At 38.8% G+C, this 21260-nt stretch overlaps 1 protein-coding gene across 13 annotated transcripts in view; it reads right to left on the reverse strand.

The window, feature by feature from the left end:
• The window catches only part of LOC140513776 (TP53-binding protein 1-like), a 115773-nt gene that overhangs the window by 41926 nt on the left and 52587 nt on the right, over positions 1–21260 (reverse strand). For 12 of the 13 annotated variants that reach the window (XR_011970348.1, XR_011970347.1, XR_011970349.1 and 9 more), the window contains 3 exons: positions 14230–14460; positions 9830–9887; positions 7713–7805 (listed from right to left, as the gene is read on the reverse strand). Coding sequence is in view for 10 of the 13 variants with exons in the window: in XM_072623772.1 (XP_072479873.1) it covers positions 7713–7805; positions 9830–9887; positions 14230–14460 (382 nt within the window). In the remaining 3 variants the exon portion in view is untranslated. The remainder of the gene's footprint in view (positions 1–7712; positions 7806–9829; positions 9888–14229; positions 14461–21260) is intronic. The other variant, XM_072623773.1, reaches the window with a different exon arrangement.

Genomic DNA, 21260 nt, shown 5'->3' on the forward strand with positions numbered 1-21260 from the left:
ATGCAGAACATACACGTCTCTGAAGATACTATAAAACAAACAAAAAAAATCTAGAGGAGCTAAAAGCAATGAAAACATATTCATTTCAATGCTCACATAGCAGCTCTAGTTTCAGTAACCAAACAATCAAAAATATAGCATCCAAATGAATTCTCTACTTTCTGGGGAGGATGGCCTAGAATGAGACGTTGAATGTTCACATGATTCTTCAAGTTTTTTATACCTGAGTTGCTGGGTACTTCTTTTTCAAAGAAAGGCACTATATAAGAGAGAGGATACAATAACTAATTGAATTAAATCTATATTTAAGTCCTCATTTGGGCTAGTTCCCATGAAGGATACAAATACAAACAAATTATTTTCTGTGAACGCAGAGTGCTTAAAATCAAGTAGGGGAAATAAGGGATGTACACAATCATAATGAAAACAAAATGTGATAAGGAGAACTTCAGGCAAAATGTTAGAGGAGCAAAGTAGAAGGAAAAATTTTTATAGCTGGGGATCAAGAAGACTTCGTAGAAAAGATGGCATGTGAACTAGACTCCCAAGAAAGGATAAAACTGTGATGGGTGGGAATGCAAGAAAGGGAGAAATTTCAATTAGGCCAGCTTGATTGCAATACAGGGTTCAATAAGACAATAGTGATAGGTTGGGAATAAAAAGTCAAGGACCTCTAATGCTTTAATACGAAGTCTATGACTTGTTCTATGAATAATTAATTCTTGTAAAAGGTTTCTGAACAGAGGAATGACAATTAGAACCATGCCTTGGATCTGCTATCACCGGGCTAAAGGAGGTAAGTAGGGAAGGGCTAAGGAGGCCGTTATAACAGCGCAGGGCCATGGTACAAAGAACCTTCGATGGAATGGAAAGCAAGATGATGCAGACACAGAACTGAGAGGAACTGACAAAATGATAGGTTGTGGATGAGCAGAAGGAATCACAGAACCTGAGCTGGAAGACACTTCTCAGCAATCATTTAGGAGACCAACCCAAGTCTGAAAATAATTCTCTTTATAACATACTTGGCAAATGATCATTCAGTTTTTGCTTAATGATCTCTAATAAGAGGAAACATACTACTGTGTTCGAAGACAGTCCATATTATTAAATAATTTTTATTTTCTAGTTTAAATCTCATTTTGGGGGGGGGGGGGAGCAACATCTACACATTGTCCCTAGGTAGTTCTACTTTCTGGGCTAAATAGAACAAGTCCCATACAGCTTAACAGTGCAAATGCTTCAAATATTCGAAGACACTTATCATGTCCTCCGTGAGTCTCCTCTTTTCCAAGGTAAACATCCTCAGTCCCCTCAACTGATATGGTGCCCATAAGTTTATTAATAGGGGTAGGGACTGTTTCTATGGTTTCACTAGTTCAGGCAACTGCCAGGAAAGGAAAATGCTTTGAACTACATAAATCTGCATCTTCTCCGTGATTTACAGTCTTCACAAAATGGTCTAGAGCATTAAAAGAGTGATTTGCCCAGGGTCCACAGAGGTGGTCTTAAACCCTGTTATTCCTGGTTTCAAGGCTAGTTCACTATCCAGTATGCTAAAAATATTTCTCAGTTTACCAACATCCTTCCAAAAACATGACACTCATATTTGAACACATTATTTCTAAATGTAGGCTGATGACCAGAAGAGAGGACAACAGGACTCTAACTCCTTACTTTTAGAAATGGCATCTCTTTTAATGAAGTCTAAGACTCCATTAATTTTCATGGCTTTTATGTCACACTGCTGAATCATACTGTAGTTTTTTGAATCCTCTTACGAAGTGGGAAAAATGAGGGATGACACATAGAGAGCCAGACTGCTCCATTGGAATCCTCAAGATGTAGGGACCAAGGGAAGAATGCCTCCAGAATGTGGGATAGAACTCCTATGGTGAACTTCTAGGAGGACTTGGATAAAAATAGGCAAACTTGAATAGGTTGAGATATGAAGTGAAGGAACTCCCAAACTGATGACATCACAGGTCTATTTAAATATCTAAGAATACTGATTAAGAGTAAGACTCCTAGATATTTTTTTGATGAACTGGTATCTAGCCATGTCTCCTCCATCTTGGACCTAAGAAGCTGAGAGTAAGACGTGGTATTTGGTCCTATTACACTTCCTCTTATAATTTTAGCTCTTGACCCTTCTTCAGTGTATCCCTTCTGATGCAAAGTATATTGAACAGAACCAGGAGAACATTGTCCACAGTAACAGCAACGTTGTACGATGATCAGCTGGTATGACGTAGCTATTCTCAGCAGGACAATGACAATTCCTAATGATTTATGATGAAAAATGCTATCCATCTCCAGAGAAAAAACTGATGGAGTCTGAATGCAGACCGAAGCATGCTTATTTCCAGCATGAATTTTCTTGTTTTCTAGTATGATACACTAATATGGAAACATGCTTTGCATGACTGTTCACGCATAACCATTATCAAATCGCTTGCCTCCTCAATGAAGGGGGTGGAGAGGGAGAGAGGCAGAGAACTTGAAACTCAAAACTTTAAAAAACGAATGCTAAACATTGTTTTTCCGTGTAATTGAGAAAATATAGTATGTACTATTGTGCTATATAAGAAATGATAAAGTGAATGGTTTCAGGGAAACCTGAGAAGACTTGTATAAAATGATGTAAAGAAAACAAGACCCGAACAACTTATACAATGAAAACATTACCATACGGACAAACAACTCTGACAGACTTACGGATTCAGATCAACGCAATGACCAGCCACGACTCCAGAGAACTAATAATGAAACACAAGCAGTGAAGGGTGAACAGGCGAAAGGCTCCAAGTGCGCGAGGAAACACACCCGTGTTCTCCCCTTCTGCGGGCCGTGCCTAATTCATCTGCTTTGTTTATCTCGTTCTGCAGCTCATTTTTAAGGGGGATGTTAATTTCATTCTCAAGAGGAATGGGGGAAGAAGGAGAGGGGAAACAGGCAGGACGTGGATTTTTGCTGAATCAAAAAAATAAATTTAATTTTAAAAAGACAGAAAAGCAACTTCAAAGAAATAAAAGAGTCTATTTATAGGGGTTAGCAGGCAAGGTAGGTAAAAGGATGGATAATGGCCATCTATGACAGCTAGCAAGATAAGACTTCACAGGTCAGACAGAATAACGACAGGCAAAGGATTTGGATTTTACCTGAGAGTAGATTAAGCTTTATTATCCTGAGTCTCTTTAACCTTGGTGGGGCTCTAATGTGTGGCAGGAGACAGCTGGGTGGTCTTCTAAAGGGTAGTTATGGGCTTTGTCCCTTATGGCTTTCAGCTGGTAGCCATTATATAAGATTGAAGCAGCTAGGTGGTGCAGTGGATAGAGCACCAGTGTAGGAGTCAGGAGGACCTGAGTTCAAATCTCACCTCAGTAACTGGACACTCACTAGCTGTGTGACCTTGGGCAAGTCACTTAACCCCAATTGCCTCATCCTGGGTCATCTCCAGTCATCCTGATGAATAGCTGGTCACTGGACTCAGATGGCTCCAGAGGAAAAGTGAGGCTGGTGACCTGCACAGCCCTCCCTCACTCAAAACAAAGTCATTATTTCTCTGATAGCACGGTCTTCTTTGGAAACGAAGGATGAACACACACTGGCTATCTGATCAGGACAGAAGTTCTCAGATACAGTTATAGGTCACAGTTTTTCAAACTATGGAGTTAACCTTCTTGGGAAAGCACAAGACCCTCCGGAGGGTAGGGGCATGAAGCAAATGCCAAAAGTTATTGAATTTGTCCAAGTACAACTCCTTTACAAATACACGCATCCCAAGAGATCATAAAAATGGGAAAGGGTCCCACATGTACAAAAATATTTATAGCAGCACTCTTTGTAGTTGCCAAAAACTGGAAGTCAAGGGGATGTCCATCAATTGGGGAATGGCTGAATAAATTATGGTATATGAATGTAATGGAGTACTATTGTGCCATAAGAAATGATGAACAAGAAGACTTCAGAGAGGCCTGGAAGGACTTATATGACCTGATGCTGAGTGAAAGGAGCAGAACCAGGAGAACTTTGTGCACAGCAACGACCACAGTGTGCGAGAGTTTTTTCTGGTAGACTTGGAATTTCGTAATAACGCAAGAACTTCTTAAAAAAAAAAAAATTCCAGTGGTGGTTCTCAAGGCAAAATGCCTTCCACACTCAGAGAAAGAAATATGGAAGTCATTCGCAGAATGTAGCAGATCATGTTTGTGTATGTGTATGTTTTTGTGTATCATGTTTTGATTTGTGATATGATTTCTTTCATTTATTTTAGTCTGACTACATAGCATGACTATGGTGAAAATATACTCAATAGGAAAGTATATGTAGAACCTATACAGAATTGTATGCAGTCGTGGGGAGGGAGGGGGGTAGTGGGGGTAGGTGTGGGGGGATAAAATCTCAATTGTATGGCAGTGATTGTTAAACATTAAAAAATAAAAAAATAAAAAACAAATACACACACCCTTTTCAATGAAAATAAAGTTCAAGTGAAAATCAATAAAAACAATTCACTAACATTCAGACCCACTCCAACCGACAGTAAATGCACTGAAGTGATTACATAAAATGATACTGGCAAACCAGACCAAATTGGGGTTAGTGTCTGTCAGATCTTGACAGAGGCTTGGCAGATCTCCCACGTGCACTGCCAACAGATAAAGGATGACGATACATAAGAGCTGTGTCACTGTGCTGGTTGCTGTACACGAACTTTGAAGGTATAATGTTAAGTTAAATCAACTACATGTAAAAATGAAAAGTTTCATAATATTAAAAAAAAGTTTATGGAGACTGAGCCGTGTCAAAATGAATCTGGCTCTCTGACAGCAAGGTTAACAATACCAATGTGCTACACCTACACACATGTTTGGAACACTGCCTCAGCAAATCATTAATCAACAACCACTTGTTAAGCATCACTACAAGCTATTCATTATATGAGACAGTTGGGACACCCGTACAAAGGATGAAAACAACTCTTCCTGCAAAGAGTTTGCCTTCTAAAGAGGAGACAGTGGAGAGTATCTCAAAAGGCTTAGTGCAGATTCAAGCTACAAAAGCTCAAAACTGCACTAAGACTTTTGGGATACCTGGTACATATAAGTATCCAAAGCATAAATATAAAATGAATAAAAGCAAATATATAAAAATTAATTAAATGTAAGATTTGGGAAAGAGAGAATTAGTAGTTGGGGAGATCAGGAAAAGCTTCATACAGAAAGGAGTGCATGAGCTGCATCTCATAGAAAAAGGACTCCCTGAGGCAAAGGTGAGAAGAGAATGCATTCCAGGTATGAAAAATATCTAATGTAAAAAAGGAACAGAGATGGGGGATGAAATATCATTTGGACTGTAGAGTACAGGAAGGAAGAGTGAAGTCCACTGAAGCTGGAAAGACAGATTGGGACCAGGCTGTAAAGGGCTTTAAAAATTAAATAGGGTTCCCCAATTAATAAATGGTCAAAGGACATGAACAGGCAGTCTTCAGAGGAAGAAATTAAAGCTATCTATAGTCATATGAAAAAATGCTCTAAATCACTATTGATCAGAGAAATGCAAATCAAAACAGTTCTGAGATACCACATCACATCTATCAGATTGGCTAACTTGACAGAACAGGAAGATGATAAATGGTGGAGCAGATGTGGGAGAGCTGGAACACTAATTCATTGTTGGTGGAGCTGTGAGCTGATCCAACCATTCTGGAGAGCACTTTGGAACTATGCCCAAAGGGCTACAAAAATGTGCATACCCTTTGACCTAACAATATCACTTCTAGGACTGTATCCCAAAGAGATCATAAAAATGGGAAAGATTCCCACATGTACAAAAATATTTATAGCAGCTCTCTCTGAGGTGGCCAAAAACTGGAAATCAAGGGGATGTCCATCAATTGGGGAATGGCTGAACAAATTGTGGTGTATGAATGTAACGGAATACTATTGTGCTATGAGAAATGATGAACCGAAAGACTACAGAGAGGCCTGGAAAGATTTATATGAACTGACACTGAGTGAAAGCAGCAGAACCGGGAGAACTTTGTATATAGTAAAAACCACAGCGTGTGAGGAATTTTTCTGATAGACTTAGCCCTTCACAGCAATGTAAGACCTAAAACATTCCCAAAGGACTCGAGGCAAAATGCCATCCACATCCAAAAAAGAATTATAGAATTGGAATGCAGAACGAAGCAGAATATTTTCTCTTGTGTTATGTTTTGTTTTGCTTTGTTTTCTCATTCATTTTAATTCCCCTATGCAACATGACTAATGTAAAAATCTGCTTAACAACAACGTATATATAGAAACCATATAAGATTGCATGGCATCTTGGGAAGGAAGGGGAAAGGGAGGGGGAGAAAAATCTAAGACTCATGGAAGTGATTGTAGAAAACTAAAAATAAATAAATTTTAAAAACAAATTATAAGAAACTAAACAGGGGTTTATATTTGCTCTTAGAAGCAAGACACCTGAAAAAGTAGGGGAATTACAATCAGATCTGAGCTTAAGAAAAATTACTTTCGCATCAGTGTGCACAGGACGCACTGGAATGGAGAAAAGAAAGACTTGGGCCACAGAAGCCAGGATGTTATTGACAAGATGTGACAAATGGTTGGTTATGTGAGGCGAATAAAGGTAAGAAAGTTCAGAATAATGTTGAGGTTACAAACCTAGAAGACAGAAAAGATGACAGTATCTTCAAAAAAAAAGAGGGAAGTTTGGAAAAAGGGGATGGGTTTGGGAGTTCAGTTTTGGACATGCTGAATTTGAGGTGTCAATGAGATATCCAGTCGGAAATGTCCAATATACAACTGGTAACGTGGGACTGAAACTCAGGGGAAAGACTGGGTCTGGATATGTAGTTCTGGCAGTCATCTATATATGGATGATAGTTAAACCCATGGGAATTAATGAAGTTACCAAAAGAAAAAGTACAGGAGGAAAAGGAAAAAGGAGCTAGGACAGAAGTTTGGGGAACCCCCATAGGTAAGACAGGAAAGGAAACTGAGGAGTGGTCAGACAGGTGGGAGGAGAACCAGCAGAGTGTGGTATCATGAAAACCCATACAGAACACAGTATCCAGCAGGAAAGGGTGATCAATAACGTCAAGTGCAGCAGAGGTCAAGGATAAGGACAGAGACGACCTTCAGATCTGGCAACTAAGAGATTTCTGGTAACTTTAGAGACAGCAGTTTTATGTGAGTGATGAGGTCAAAAGTCAGATTTCAAGGAGTTAAAGTGAGAGGACAGCAAATCGAGGCACCAAGTACAGACAGCTTTTTCAAAGAATTTCACTGAGAAAGGGAAAAGAAATATAGGATGAAAGCTTGAGGGATGGGAGAGAATAGGGAAAGTTTTTTTAAGGATGTGGGTATAGATTTAAGCATGTTGAAAAGCAGGAGGTAAGGAAAAATAGGGAGAGGTTGAATATTCAATAGAGAGAGGAAGACTGAGAATGCCTCCTTCTGGAGAAGACAGAACAAAAGATGGGAACAGATGTAAATATAAAGGCCACAGGAAAAAGAAAGGGCCCTTTCTTTTTCAAAGATCATTTTTGAAATAAACATGATTCAGTCTGGCTTAAATATGCCACAGTCAAATGAAAAACTAAATTGGAAACCACAAAGAGAGAACATAGCAGTTTCTGGCAGCAATCAATTTATGACTTAATATGGGAGCAAAGATATTATGAAAATAATGCTTACCTGATAAGATCTGATGGGGTATCACGGCCTTTGGCTTCATCATCCTGCCGGACTTCACAGACACGGCTAAACACAGACACTGTCTTCTGAGAACTAAGGATAACAGAGTAAAGCGATAAGTCTACATTTGTTTGGCGAGAATAAACAACTTTCAATCAGACAACAAGCTTTTACTAAGTGATGACTGTATCAAGCACTGTGCTACATAACAGAAATATCTCTCAGGCACCGCAGGTAAATAACCTTCCTTCACATTTCTTCTCCCATAATTCTTCCCTTGACCCAAGATGCAGCTTTCTTATATGCCTAATGCAGCCTAAGAAAATCTGCATGAGGAAAGTCATCAGGAACAATAACATAATCCCACAATCCCTAGCCCCATGCTATCATCCAACAGCATTTCTGTCCCACTGCAGTGCTCAGCTCTTACTGGCACTATATAATCTTACAAATGGACGAAAATAGCAACACTTCTTCTTGTGTAGGCAGAAGACAGAATGATCCTTCTTCTAAACATAACCTTATGAGAGCTACTGTGTACAGAAACACAGAAACAAAAAAAGAAGCTCAAGTACTCCTGTGTTCAATCTATTTGTAAAGAAACCATATCCCACAATCTAGTTTTTCCTACAGATCAAGATTTTCATCTGTTTGGGTATGCTTTTAAAACAAGATAAACATATACTAATACCATCACCAATAACGCATATTAACAACCACTTCCTTTCATTCCAATCTCTTCCTTTGTTACACTCCCACCCTTGCTCTCTGTCCCACACTCTAAGGTTTTCTCTAACTTTAGAAATAAATTAAATTGTACATGCAGACCAACAATAAGCGACATCTGGAATACAATACCACAACTACAGAGTAAAACAAATGTTTTTTTCTCCACTGTAAGACTATAGATTTATAAAGGGTATTTAGCAGAAAATTCTAAAGTAACATATAAACCACACCCAGAAACATTAAGTTCATTTTACAGGAAGAGATATTAAGTCCAGAGTGATGAAATTCTTTTTTCCAGAATATGTAGTAAACAAGAGGTAGGAACAGGATTGTATCAAAGAACTTGCTCTGTCATGCTTTAAGCAGTGCTACTGGAATTTAATGTTCAGTAGTATTATAGTCAGTAGCAGATGAGACTTTTATACCCTCCGATAGCCACCAGATGGCAAAGCTCTACTACACAGGCTGGAATCTAAAGATACTGTCACCCTCAAGGCATCATAGCAAGAAAGAGCCAAGACCACACGACGCTCCACCACCACCACCACCACCACCACCACCACCACAACCACAACCCAGCACAACACAGCTATCAGTCTGGGACACTAACTCCAACGATCTTCTCTAAGAGCCAACAATAACAAGATCAAGAACGATACACCACCAAACTGCAGTTAGTTTGGGACACTCACTAGAAATGATCTCATATAATGTGTGTTCGTCCTTCGTTGCCAAAGAAGACCACGCCATCAGAGAGATAATGACATGACTTGTACTGGACTTTGTTTTGAGCGAGGGAGGCCTGTGCAGGTCACCAGCCTCACTTCTCCTCCAGAGCCATCTGAATCCAGTGACCAGATATTCATCAGGATGACTGGAGATGACCCAGGATGAGGCAACTGGTCAAGGTCACACAGCTAGTGAGTGTCCAGTGTCTGAGGTGAGATTTGAACTCAGGTCCTCCTGACTCCTGCACTGGTGCTCTATCCACTGCACCACCTAGCTGCTTCAATCTTATATAATGGCTACCAGCTGAAAGCCATAAGGGACAAAGCCCATAAGACCCTCTAGAAGACCACCCAGCTGTCTCCTGCCACACATTAGAGCCCCGCCAAGGCTAAAGAGGCTCAGGATGAGGATTCTAATATGATTACTGGAGCAAATTTTTAAAAATTGTTTTTGTCAACATTTTAGTCAAGAATTAGCAGACAAAACACTGGTCTTATAAGAGTATTAATGAAAAAAACTGTGACATTCAATCTTTCCTCCTACAAATCCTTTCTTCTAGGTTTCATTTTAATTTTTTTCTACTATCGATAAATCATCTTTTCCTTCATTACCAGTGGCTCTGTATGAGACTGCTCTGCATAGCAACAAGCTCTGGTTACCTGGCAACAGACTCAGCAACAGCAGTGGATCCATTTTTCTTTTCACCACTTATAGGCTCTGAACAAAAACACAGGCAAGGAGGGAAGGGAGAAAAATAGAGAAATAATCCAGTTAGTATCATACCTAAAAACCTCCTTATTCTTCTACTCTTTCTTCCCCCACTCAGCAGTAGGAAGAAATAGGAATAAAGAATAGGAACAGAAGGAAAAAATCATTAACTATGATTTAACAATACAAGCATTCCCCATTCCTAACAATCCATATCCTCACTGTTGTGAACTAAGTGGACATAACCAAAAATATTATATGAAATTACTTAGCTGCAGGTTCTAAAACTGTCACCTACATATCTCTAAATCAGGGGTCCCTTAACCTGGGGTTTGTTCATTTTTTTAATATCTACCTTTTTAAAGTTAAATATTTTTAAATTTTAATTTGGCTTCAAATATAAATCATTGTATTTCAATATAATTGGTTTCCTTTGTAATTTACATATTTTATTCTGTGCATTTTAAAATATTATTTTCAGGTGTTCATAAGCTTTACTAGACTGTGCAAAGGATCCATGACACAAACAGGTTAAGAACCTCAGATCTAAATAAAGATAAATTGAGTAATTAAAATAATATTTCACCTTTGTATAATGTTTTAAAGTCTGAAAAGCACTTCACAAATATTAACTTCTCAAATATTATCATCAAAACTAAGCAGCAGAGATGAGGAAGGTGAGGCTCAGAAAGATTGCCTGACATGGCTAAGTTCACTCAACTAGTGTCTGGGGTAGGATTCAGATACAGGTCTTCCTGAATTCCTGACTCCAAGTTCAATGACCTAGCTATTCCGCATTCTGCCTCTCCCTGAGATGGTAGTCATGATACCATAAAAATCATCCACATAGAAACTGGAGTCCCTAAGAACAATAAAACAACTTAGTCATATGAAAAAATGCTCTAAATCATTATTGATTAGAGACACGCAAATTAAAATGACCTTGAAATAGCATTTCATACCTATCACATTGGCTAAAATGAATGAAAGGGAAAGCAGCAAATGTTGGAGAGGAGATAGAAAAATTGGGACACTAAGTCATTATTGGTGGAATTGTGAACTGATCTAACCATTGCGGGGAGCAATCTGGAATTGTGCACAGACAGTTATTAAACTGCCTACCCTTTGACCCAGCAATATCACCACTAAGTCTACTTCCAAAGACGACTGGGAAAGAGGAAAAGAACCTCTATGTTCTAAAATATTTATAGCAGCTCTTTTGTGGTGGTAAACAACTGGAAAATGTAGTTACGGTATATGATTTGGATAGAATACTACTAAGCTATGACAAATAACTAGCTCGGTCATCTGAGAAAAACAGGGAAAGACTTGTACGAGATAAGGAGGAGCGAAATGAGCAGATCCAAGAGAATGCTGTATACAGTAACAGCAACAGTTTTAAGAACAACTTTGAGTAAGTTACTTTAACTATTATAAATATCCAAATTCACTACAAAGGACACATGCATCCAGAGAAAGAACTAACAAACAGAAGTATATATAGAATGATTTTATGTTTATATACATATTTGTGTCTAATGGCAGCCATCTCTGGGAGGAGGAGGGGAGGAAGGGGAAAGTGGAGGGAAGAAAAAAGGAAAAACAATTATGATAACTTCAATATATATTTAAAGGGAATAACAAGTTGTACAATCACCTCTTTTTACCGTACTGTGTTATGAAAATGCTTGTTTTATTCCGTAAATTAAAACTTTTTGTAAAAAACAATTTTTTTTTTAAAAGAAGAAGAGTGAGCAACTTGAAAAGTGGTTTGGATAATCCAAGTTCAGCTGAAAAATCTGAGGAGTAATAGGGAAGATTACTTACCAACTATGAGTTTTATTATTTTCATCGTTTATAAATGAGATACAAACATTCATGGAGACTGACTTAACTTGTGTTCCAGTGACTATGATCTCTGACAGTAGAAACAAAAGGCAGAAAGCTCCACGTCCTTCCCTAACCCTTCTCCATTGCAGTGCCTTCCCTCTGTTCTCTCCTGTTTATCCGGTATATTGCATCTGTTTGCAGGCTGTCTCCCCTATTAGACTGTGAGCTCCTTGAGGGAGCCTCTTTATTGTATGATGTAAGGGAGCACAGAGTAAGAGCAGGAAGGAACCTTAGGGATTATCTTAGTCTCACTCCCTCATTTTACCGTTAGAGTAGAAGGCAGCAGAGCCAGGACTCAAGCCTAAGTCCTTTGACTCTAAATCTACTCTCCTGGAGCATCATTTTGCCCCTGGTTCCAGCCCTAGGCTTGGATTTCAACGAACTGCAGTACAATTCCAATCTGTTAACTGGAATGAGTGACCAAGAGCCTTTTCTTTGGCCTCAAAACTTTTGCCTTTCAAGTCTATAAACTTCCCTGGTAAACAGATCCCCAACTCAAGGCATGTGCCTACAAGGACCCAATACCGTGGAAACAGCACTAGAATCCAGAAGAAACTGAACACTGTAATTAGTACCATGTTCGATAAACACATCTGCTAACTCGGTTAAGGACTCGATATTCTACAACTATTAGAAAAAATGGAAAGCAATCTGAGAGAATTTGAAGATTTCAAGCCATGTTCCATAATGTGCTCAAAATGGGTGCAGAACCAACACAGAAAAGGTTATATTAAACACATCAGAGAAGGAAGTGATAAGGCATTTTCACAATTGGAAGGGAGGGAAGTTTTTGACCAAACACGGGATAGAAATACTACAAAGTAAAAGAGAGAGGTGTTATTGTATAAAATTGAAAGGGCTTTTGAACAAACAAAAGCAATGCAGGCAGAATCAGAACAAATAACTATTTGGGGGAAAAAATCTCTGCAGCAAATATCTCTGATGAGGTGCTGACATCTAAACTACAGAGAAAATCGGTACAAACAGAAAATAAGACTCATCTTCCAGTAAATAAATGGTCAAATACTATGAATAAGAGGTCTGCAAATAAAGAACTCTAGGCTACCAACAATCACCTGAAATCTCTAAGCGTAAGAAAAACGCAAGTGAAAACAGCTCGGAAGCTCTATTCCACACCCTTCAGACGGGCAGAGAGAACCAAAAACGGAAAAGGAAAATTGCTGGAAGGGCCACGGGAGAACAGGCACGTTAATTAATGCACTGCTGGTGGAACTGGGAAGTTGTCAAGTCAATCTGGAAAATAATTTGAAAAATATATCCAAAAGATAAAAACTGTGTATACCCTTTGATCCAGTGTAAAACAAACAAGAAAGAGCACTAGGTTTAGGGGCAGAGGGCCTGGGTTCAAGTTCCAACTTTGCTACTAACTACCTGTGTTGCAAATTATTTAACCCAAGGTACTATTAAATTCTATGATCCTATGACTTTTGAAAGTACAGGGTTGATATGGCTTCTTGGGTTCAGAGATTTGCCACATCTAATCCCTAACAACCTAATATTCTCCTTCTGCCAATGCCACTCTATCCTGGTACCCATCTTCAATGCCTACTTGCCCTAGGACCCACATCTCCATACATCCCAATCAGAAAATACTTTCTAGTTTTAAAAAAAATCCTAACAAAGGAAAAGAAACTATACAAAAAGAGTAAGACAAGGTAAATGAGCAGCAAACTATCTATTCTCATACTGTCTATAGTCTCATACTAAGTGATCCTAAATTGTTCTGTCTCACTATAATTCCTCAGTCCTCATGTGTCCCATACTGATTCACTCTTGACCTAGAACTCCACTCAGCTCATTCAATTCCCTTGTGGTCTCAAACGAAAATACTGTCTTTTCTCCTTGAAAGATGCCATGCTAATTTTATGATGTTCCCATATCATCCCACAAGGGCATTATGGCTCTAGTTTATTCACATTCCATCATACCAGGTTCACTATCAAATAACTAGGGAGTTTTTGATTGAATAATCAAGAATATTTAGTACTTCTAGTATACTATTACTTAATGACCCAAATCAAAGTATGAAAATGCAACCATTATAGACAGCATTCCCAGTGCTTCAATAATGAGGAAATTCATCCCAACACAAAGTCACCTCTCCCCAAAATTCACACTAGCTAATCTTTCTACTGTTAACACTGCTTAGGAAAAAAAGGGAGTTTGCATGATATATCCTTATACTGTTAGAGATCATCAGTGTGCTGGTTAGTTTTGCTGAACTTTAAAAAATTGTTTTTAATTTTTGTTCTAAGGCAAATTCAGAGGGAAAGGAGAAGGATGTACTAAGAGAAGATTATGATATTAAAAACAAAAAGCATCAATAAAACTGAGAAAAAATTTAAAAAGAAAGAGGGAGTGCTAAGAATAGCCAAGATTATTGCTTAATTGGGTCAATAATACAAAATACCAAAGGGGCCAGAAACTTTTCATAGCTTACCCAGATATGCATAAAAAGATAACTTCCTTTCCAAACTAAATTGCAAGGACTCTTCACTCGCCTCAGTCTCAGGGCTCACCAGTTTCATTTTCAGACTCAATTTTTCATCCACTTCTGGGACAGCTCTGGAATCCCCTTTTTCACTTTCATCAGTAACATCGTTGGACCCCACAGAACTTTCAGCCATGACATCACTGGCTGCTAAGGGGCTCTCTGAATAGCTGTCCACAACTGAAAGAAAGGAAGGAGGAGGAAGGAGAAAAAAACCCCACTAAAGCACACACATTAAATACAGCCTCTCAGGGTCTTCCGTTTGCCTCTGCAATTCCACAGGTCTGCAAGATCCAAGCTGTTGTACCTAGAAGAGATCCTGTCACAAATATCCACAACTACACGCTGTCATTGACACCTGGTCTTAAGAGGAGCAACAGGATTCAGTTCCACTTCCACATCTGGATTTAGGATGCTGCATGAGCCCTCAGCCAACCCACATCTGCCAGCATCAGGCATAGGTAGCAGGAAACTCCAGACGGCATGACAGTTACCTCCCAGCACTGACTAGAGAAAACAAATAGATTAATGTAGAACGCTACTGCGCTGCTGAAGAGGAGCGAGCTACCTAACCATCCCTGCCTGTCAAGCAGAAATATGACATGCACATGGTGTTGCCCAGGAACACATCTGTGAGCTTTAATGTCCCTGCCTAAAACCGAGCTTTCTCTCTTTTCAGGCAGTCTGGTAAACTCTCCTCCCTCCTTTTCCGATGCTCATTCTAACTTTTCCTTTTCTCCAGTGTTCCACACAAGGTAGCTGCTTACTCAATCAATGAATGACTAAAACATTTATGAAGCACTTACTATGTGCCCAGCCCTCTGCTACATTTTGGGATTGCAAAGTCTCCTGCCCTCAAGATTACAGCAATGTTTAATTTGTTTTTTTGGTAGTTGACTCCCCTCTACACCTTGATTATCTTCTGTGAAAAAGCAAGCACGGTCAACTTCTACTATACAAATGGTATATTGTTTAAAAGGTCAAAAAAATTATCAAAATGTAAGAAACTGGAAATTGTCACCAGATCCTCAATGGGACTAGAATGAGACTATGAAGATCTGCAGTCAGTCACATTCTTTAAAGTTTACTCCTGAAGCAAGAAGAATAAATGATATAACCCAGTCCCAATTTCTTCGCTGGTCCTAAGGATATCCTTTTTATAAAGGATGACACCTCAGAGTTTCTAGCTCAAAGAGTGTCAGTTTCATATCACTCATCAATAGGAGTACTGTATCTCCTTGGACCTAATTTAAGATGCCCAATCAAAGGTGGAGTTGTGTTGGTCAATGGTGGGATAACATCATCTTCCTTAGGCAAAGTGAAATGAAATGGTGTTTCTGAAAAAGACAGACACAAAATAAGCAATAAAAGAGTAAACTTTAAAGGAGGCCGACTGGGAACCATTCTATTCCCTTGTCCCCAAATTCTCCTCCCGTCATACCATTCCCAGGCGTCATGTCTCCTTCGTAATTTCCATTTCCTCACCATATTGTCTTACAACCCTTAGATGAATATAGATGAATTTAAGCAATGACTGTATAGGCAACTTTATCCTAGAAACTACCCCATAACCTGTTCTGCTATTCAACTACCAACTATTAACTTCTTTCAGTTTGTGGTTTATTAGTTGTTAACTTTTTAAGAACTCTTTTTTCAAAGCAAGTCTTTAATGTTATAAAGATACACTAGAAAGTGTCTCTTCTCTCCTTTTTCCAAACTAATTCTCACCTTTTAGGAAAGACAAGTACTAAAATCAGAGGCCTTGGCTTTAGAAATACCTAGCACAGTGTGTCCTGCACATAGAAGGAGATTAATATTAGGGAAAAGAAATTAAGCTGATCTTTTCTTGAATTATTTAAATCTTAAAATCCCACCCCCAAAAAAATCATAGCAAAGAGGATTACACTGACAGACCTAATATCATCCCGTCTAAGTAAGAGAGAGTCTCCAAAATACACTTAAACTGTGAGAGCAACAAAACGTTCAGTATTTTACAATTTGCATAAAAGTAGCATTACTGTTACAAAATGAAACTAAATAGATCATTTAATAAAATTTCCTGCCTAAAGCATAACAGTCCTCTATAACATTCCTGACAAGCTGCCTGCATTCCCTGTTCTTACAGAACTAAGCGATTCCTTTGTACAGCCTCGTTTCCATTTTTGGTATGCCCTCTTTTCATTCCATAATCAGTAAGTTCTCTATAAGTCACACTGCTGTCTGAGGCTTCTCCTCCTTATCTTCTTCATCAAGATTGTTCACACATACCTTTTAAAAACTCTAACGAGCTCAATGACCAGCCATGAAGCAAGACGGGAGAGCTAATGCATTCAGGTAGAAGAATAAGACATATATTTTTTAGACGTGACAAATGTGAGAAGTTGTTTCGTTTGACTATGCATCTTTGTTACAAGGGTCTTCTTTTTCTTTTCTTTTTGGTGGGGGGATGAACAGGAAGAAAATAGTTTTATGGATTGAAAAAAATTATTTAAAAATTTTTGTTCTTCATTTCCTATTTCTCCTAAATTGAGTGACTTTGCTCAGTGGGTGTCAATCCATGACAGTATACTTATCTTCACCAAACTTCTTCCAATCTAATTCTCCTCAAGTCTAGGTTACATATGATATTCCATTGAGTGTTCTCTCCCTGGTAATTCTAAGATGTTCTATGTTCTATCAACGTTTTCAGTGTTTCTACTTCATTTATCAATTCTACCTTGCTCATCTAAATCTGAATCTGAGTAAGATTCCTGTGAACTTTCTCCATCTTGTGAAAAGCTAAACTATTGGTAAAGCAAATAAAGAAAGCCCAATTCAAATGCCACTCCTCTGTGAAGCTGAGGTACTGCTAACTTACTGTCCAGCCTAGTTAACTTTTTCCCCCAAATATGTTATATCCTATAACTAAATCTAGATTATATCTATAAGACTGTGTTTATTTACTGGTGTTAAGATCTCAATTTTATTATTTTCCACACCCTGCACAATGTTCTACAAATATCTGAGGTCATGAATTATCAATCCAGTCTTTCTTTTCATTTGTTTTGCAGTCCCCTCCACTGTTATCTGTATTTCTATGCCACATCTATCATTCTCTATCGTATCCTATTCAGTGGGTATATCTGTACACTGTTCTCAAATGAGCAAATCTCCACACAAGTATATTCTTTCTAGTCCTTATGAGATCTACCTTTAGTTAAGATGCAAACAGCTCAATCCTCTTCTCTAACATTAATAGCCACCTGTTCACTTCCTGAATTCTCCTCTTCTAAATTCCCAATTTCCTGACAAATCTTTGGCCCAGAAATCTCTCTGTGTCTCTGTGTCTGTGTCTGTGTCTGTGTGTCTGTCTCTCTCTCTCTCTTTCTCTCTCTCTCTCTCACACACACACACACCCCCCCCTTTCTTTTGTCTTTAACCTCCTTGGGGCATACATATATATTTTAAGCACACATATACACGCACATATACATACACACACACACACACACACACACTTGTGTGTGTGTGTGTGTGTGTATTCCCCTAAGGAGGTTAAAGAAAGGTCCCATACACAGCAAAATATTCACTGAAGCCCTTTTTGTGGTGGCAAAGAAATGAAAACAACATAGATCCCCACTGACTGGAGAATGGCTAAAAACAATTATGGTACATGAATGTAATGGAATATTACATAATAAAAAATACAGAAATGGAGAAGACTTACATGAACTGACAGAAATCAAAGTAACAGGACCAGGAAACCTTACACATAATGACCACAATAATATAAATGGAAAGAATCAAAAAAAGCCCGGAACACTGTCATTAGAACGACTGCGTAGCCTGACCCTGGAGAACAGGTAAGAAAACGTGGCTCCCTTTCTTCTTGCGTGGGTGGGGAACCGCAGAAACACCGCATATAGTACCAACTATGGTTTCCTGGTTGGTTTTGAGCTGCCTTTTTTCCTTTTCCTTTTTATCCATTGTTACAAGGGATAAACTGCTAGGCAGGGAAGGCAGGCATGGGCTACACTGAGAAAAGAAGGTATAATTAAAAGGCTGTGGCGAGTGATCAGATATGGGGACGAGAAGGAAGAGTCAGAGATGAATGAAAAGCTAAACTTCTATGAAGTGACAGTATCAACCAAACTACCAGAGAAGTACTTTACAGAGCTAGGGAAAGAAAACAAAGGCCAGGACTCTCAAGAGAATGCAAGGACCTAAAACACTCCCGAAGGACTCTTGAGGCAAAGGCCATCCACATCCAGAGGAAGAACTGTGGAATAGGAACACAGAATGAAGCAGACTATCTTCTCGTGTGATGTTTTGTTTTGGTTTGGTTTTTCTCATAGTTTCTCCCATTCGTTTTAATTCTTCTGTGCAACATGACTAATGCGAAAATGTGTTTAATAAGAATGTATGTGTAGAGCCCACATAAGACTGCAAGTCGTCTCAGGTCGGGGGAGGGAGGGAGAGAAAATTTAAATCTTAAGGAAGTGATTGATGAACACTGAAAAGAAATTAATTAAATTAAAAAACAAACAACAACAACAAAAAGAATCTCAGGAGAAATTATGAAAAAAAATTGAGAAAAAAAAGACAGTTAATAGTACCACACCTTGAATTATACTACAAAGACAGGGTCATCTAAGTAATTTGGTACTAGCTTAAAAAAGAGATCTTGATTCTTAGAACAAATTAGATACTTAACATACAGAAGCAAATAAACGGTGGTAGAGTGTTTGAAAAGCTCCAAGACGCCAACTAACAGGGTAAAGATTTACTATCTGACAAAACTGCCATGAAAAATACAAAGTCGTCTAACAAAAATTAGGCACTGGCCTCCACCTCACACCATAGAGTCTCACACTAGTCCAAATGAACATGGCTTATACACCACCAATGACATAACAAATTAGACAAGCAAAGAAGAAATTAACTTTCAGATTTATGGTGATGGGAAAAGTTCGTGCACGATCAAACAAGGATGGAGAGGTGATATCACAGAAGACTGAAGAGACAACTTTACTCCAAGAAAACTTTAAAGTTTTTATGTAAAGAAAACCAATGCAGTTAAAGTTACAAGAGAACCAAGTATAACTAGGGAAAAAAATCTTTGCAGAAAGTTTCTCTGATACAAGTCTCATTTCTAACATATATATGGGACTGATTCAAATCTGTAAGAACAAGAGCCAAAATGGTCAGAAACGACAAAGTTATCAAATGAAGAAATCTAGGCCATAACAACCACAAGCAAAATTTGAATTAAGCAGTGGTGTCAAGTAGGATCCTTACGGGCCACATTGTGATTTAGAAAATCATAAATTGGCATCATCTATATTGTACAGTACTTTTACTTTGTTAAACATTTCCCAAGTATGTTTTAATTTGGTCACCGCCTCACTAAGGACTAAGCAGTCTACAAGTTACAAATATGGCACCTCTGAATTAAAGAAACTCTAAGGTTCCATATAACACCCATCAAATTGGCAGAAGACAGATTATTTCATTAATTCATTATTGAAGGGACTACAGGAAAACAAGCAAACTAATGCACTGACGGAAGAGCTGTGAATTGGTCCAGATATTCCAGAGAACACTTTGGAACTATGCCCCAACAATCAATAAGCTGAGCATGTGCTTTGAACCAGGGATACGTAAGGCCTATAAGCCCAAAGAGATCAAAGAAACAGGCAAAGGCCTACAACGGCAGCTCTGTCCAGAGCAGCAAACACTAGAAGCCAACAAGGCATCCTCCCCCTGGGAAGTGTTACACAAATACGCAAACAAATGTTCCAGAAAACGACTGCACCGTAAGAAACGGTGAAATGGGCAGTTTCAGAGAAATCTGTAAAAACTCGAATTTACCGCTACAGAAGCAAATAAGGACTAAGAGGACAATTTACACAGTAACAACATTACTTTAAAAAAAACAGCTTCCCAAGACTTGAGAACTCTGATGAATGCAATTCAAAAGAAATAAATGTGAAGCATGTTATTCACCTCCTGCCTAAAGAGGTGAAGGCTCAAAATACAGAATGCGACATGTTTCTGGTCATGGCCAACAAGACAATCTGCTTTCCTTGACTACAAATATTTGCCATGATGATTTTTTTGGTTGCTGTTTAGGAGAGAAAATAAACGCTTGCTAATTGAACAAAAAACTGAGACGAACAGAGGAAGGGACAGACAGGGAGAAGCAACGGACAGCTTTGTGAATGCAGCACTGGAATTCTAGGGAGAGGTCAGAGATCTGACAGTCATCTGTGTACAGATAAAAAACATCGATATGAGAATGGATGAAAATTCAGAGAAAGAAAGAAGAGTGGAAACTTCTCTTACAGGGCAGGAGGATGGGGCAGGAGATGAAGAAATAGTCAAAAAAGGTGCGAGCAAAAGCAGAAGAAGGAAGTGCTACCGAAACATCAGGAATGGAAAGCATCAAGACGGAACAGGTAAAGAACCAATCAGTCAAAATGCGAGAGGGAGGGAAAAGATGAGGACTGCAGGGGGGAACCTTAAGACAGAAGTTTCAATGGAGAGGTGGGAATACAAACAGGCTATAGCAGGAGCCACTGCAGACTTCTCTTCTTGCTATTTAGTAATGAAAGGAAGAAAGAAGAGACAAGAGAACAGCTTGAGGGACTGCAGGATGGGAGACTGAACAGGACAAAGGAAAGAGAGTGATGGCACAACGGAATGAGATAAGAGAAGACGTGGGACACAACGAACCAAGGCCACACACAAAGGACTGAGCTTCAGCTAAAGCTAAAGAAGAATAAATCCTTGGGCATGGAGAAGTGAAAACATGAATAAGGACAGAGAAGCGAGGAGTAGGATCATGCCATGAGATTATAGATCATAGCATTACTTCAAATCGATGGGGATGCAGAGGTCATCTAGTCCAAACACCCTCGTTTTACAGATGAGGAAACAGAGGTCTGTAAGCATTAAATTACTTGTCAAAGCCGTTAAATAGCTAGTAAGTAGATCAGGTC

This window comes from Notamacropus eugenii, chromosome 7 (genome assembly GCF_028372415.1).
Source record: "Notamacropus eugenii isolate mMacEug1 chromosome 7, mMacEug1.pri_v2, whole genome shotgun sequence".
Taxonomy (NCBI): domain Eukaryota; kingdom Metazoa; phylum Chordata; class Mammalia; order Diprotodontia; family Macropodidae; genus Notamacropus; species Notamacropus eugenii.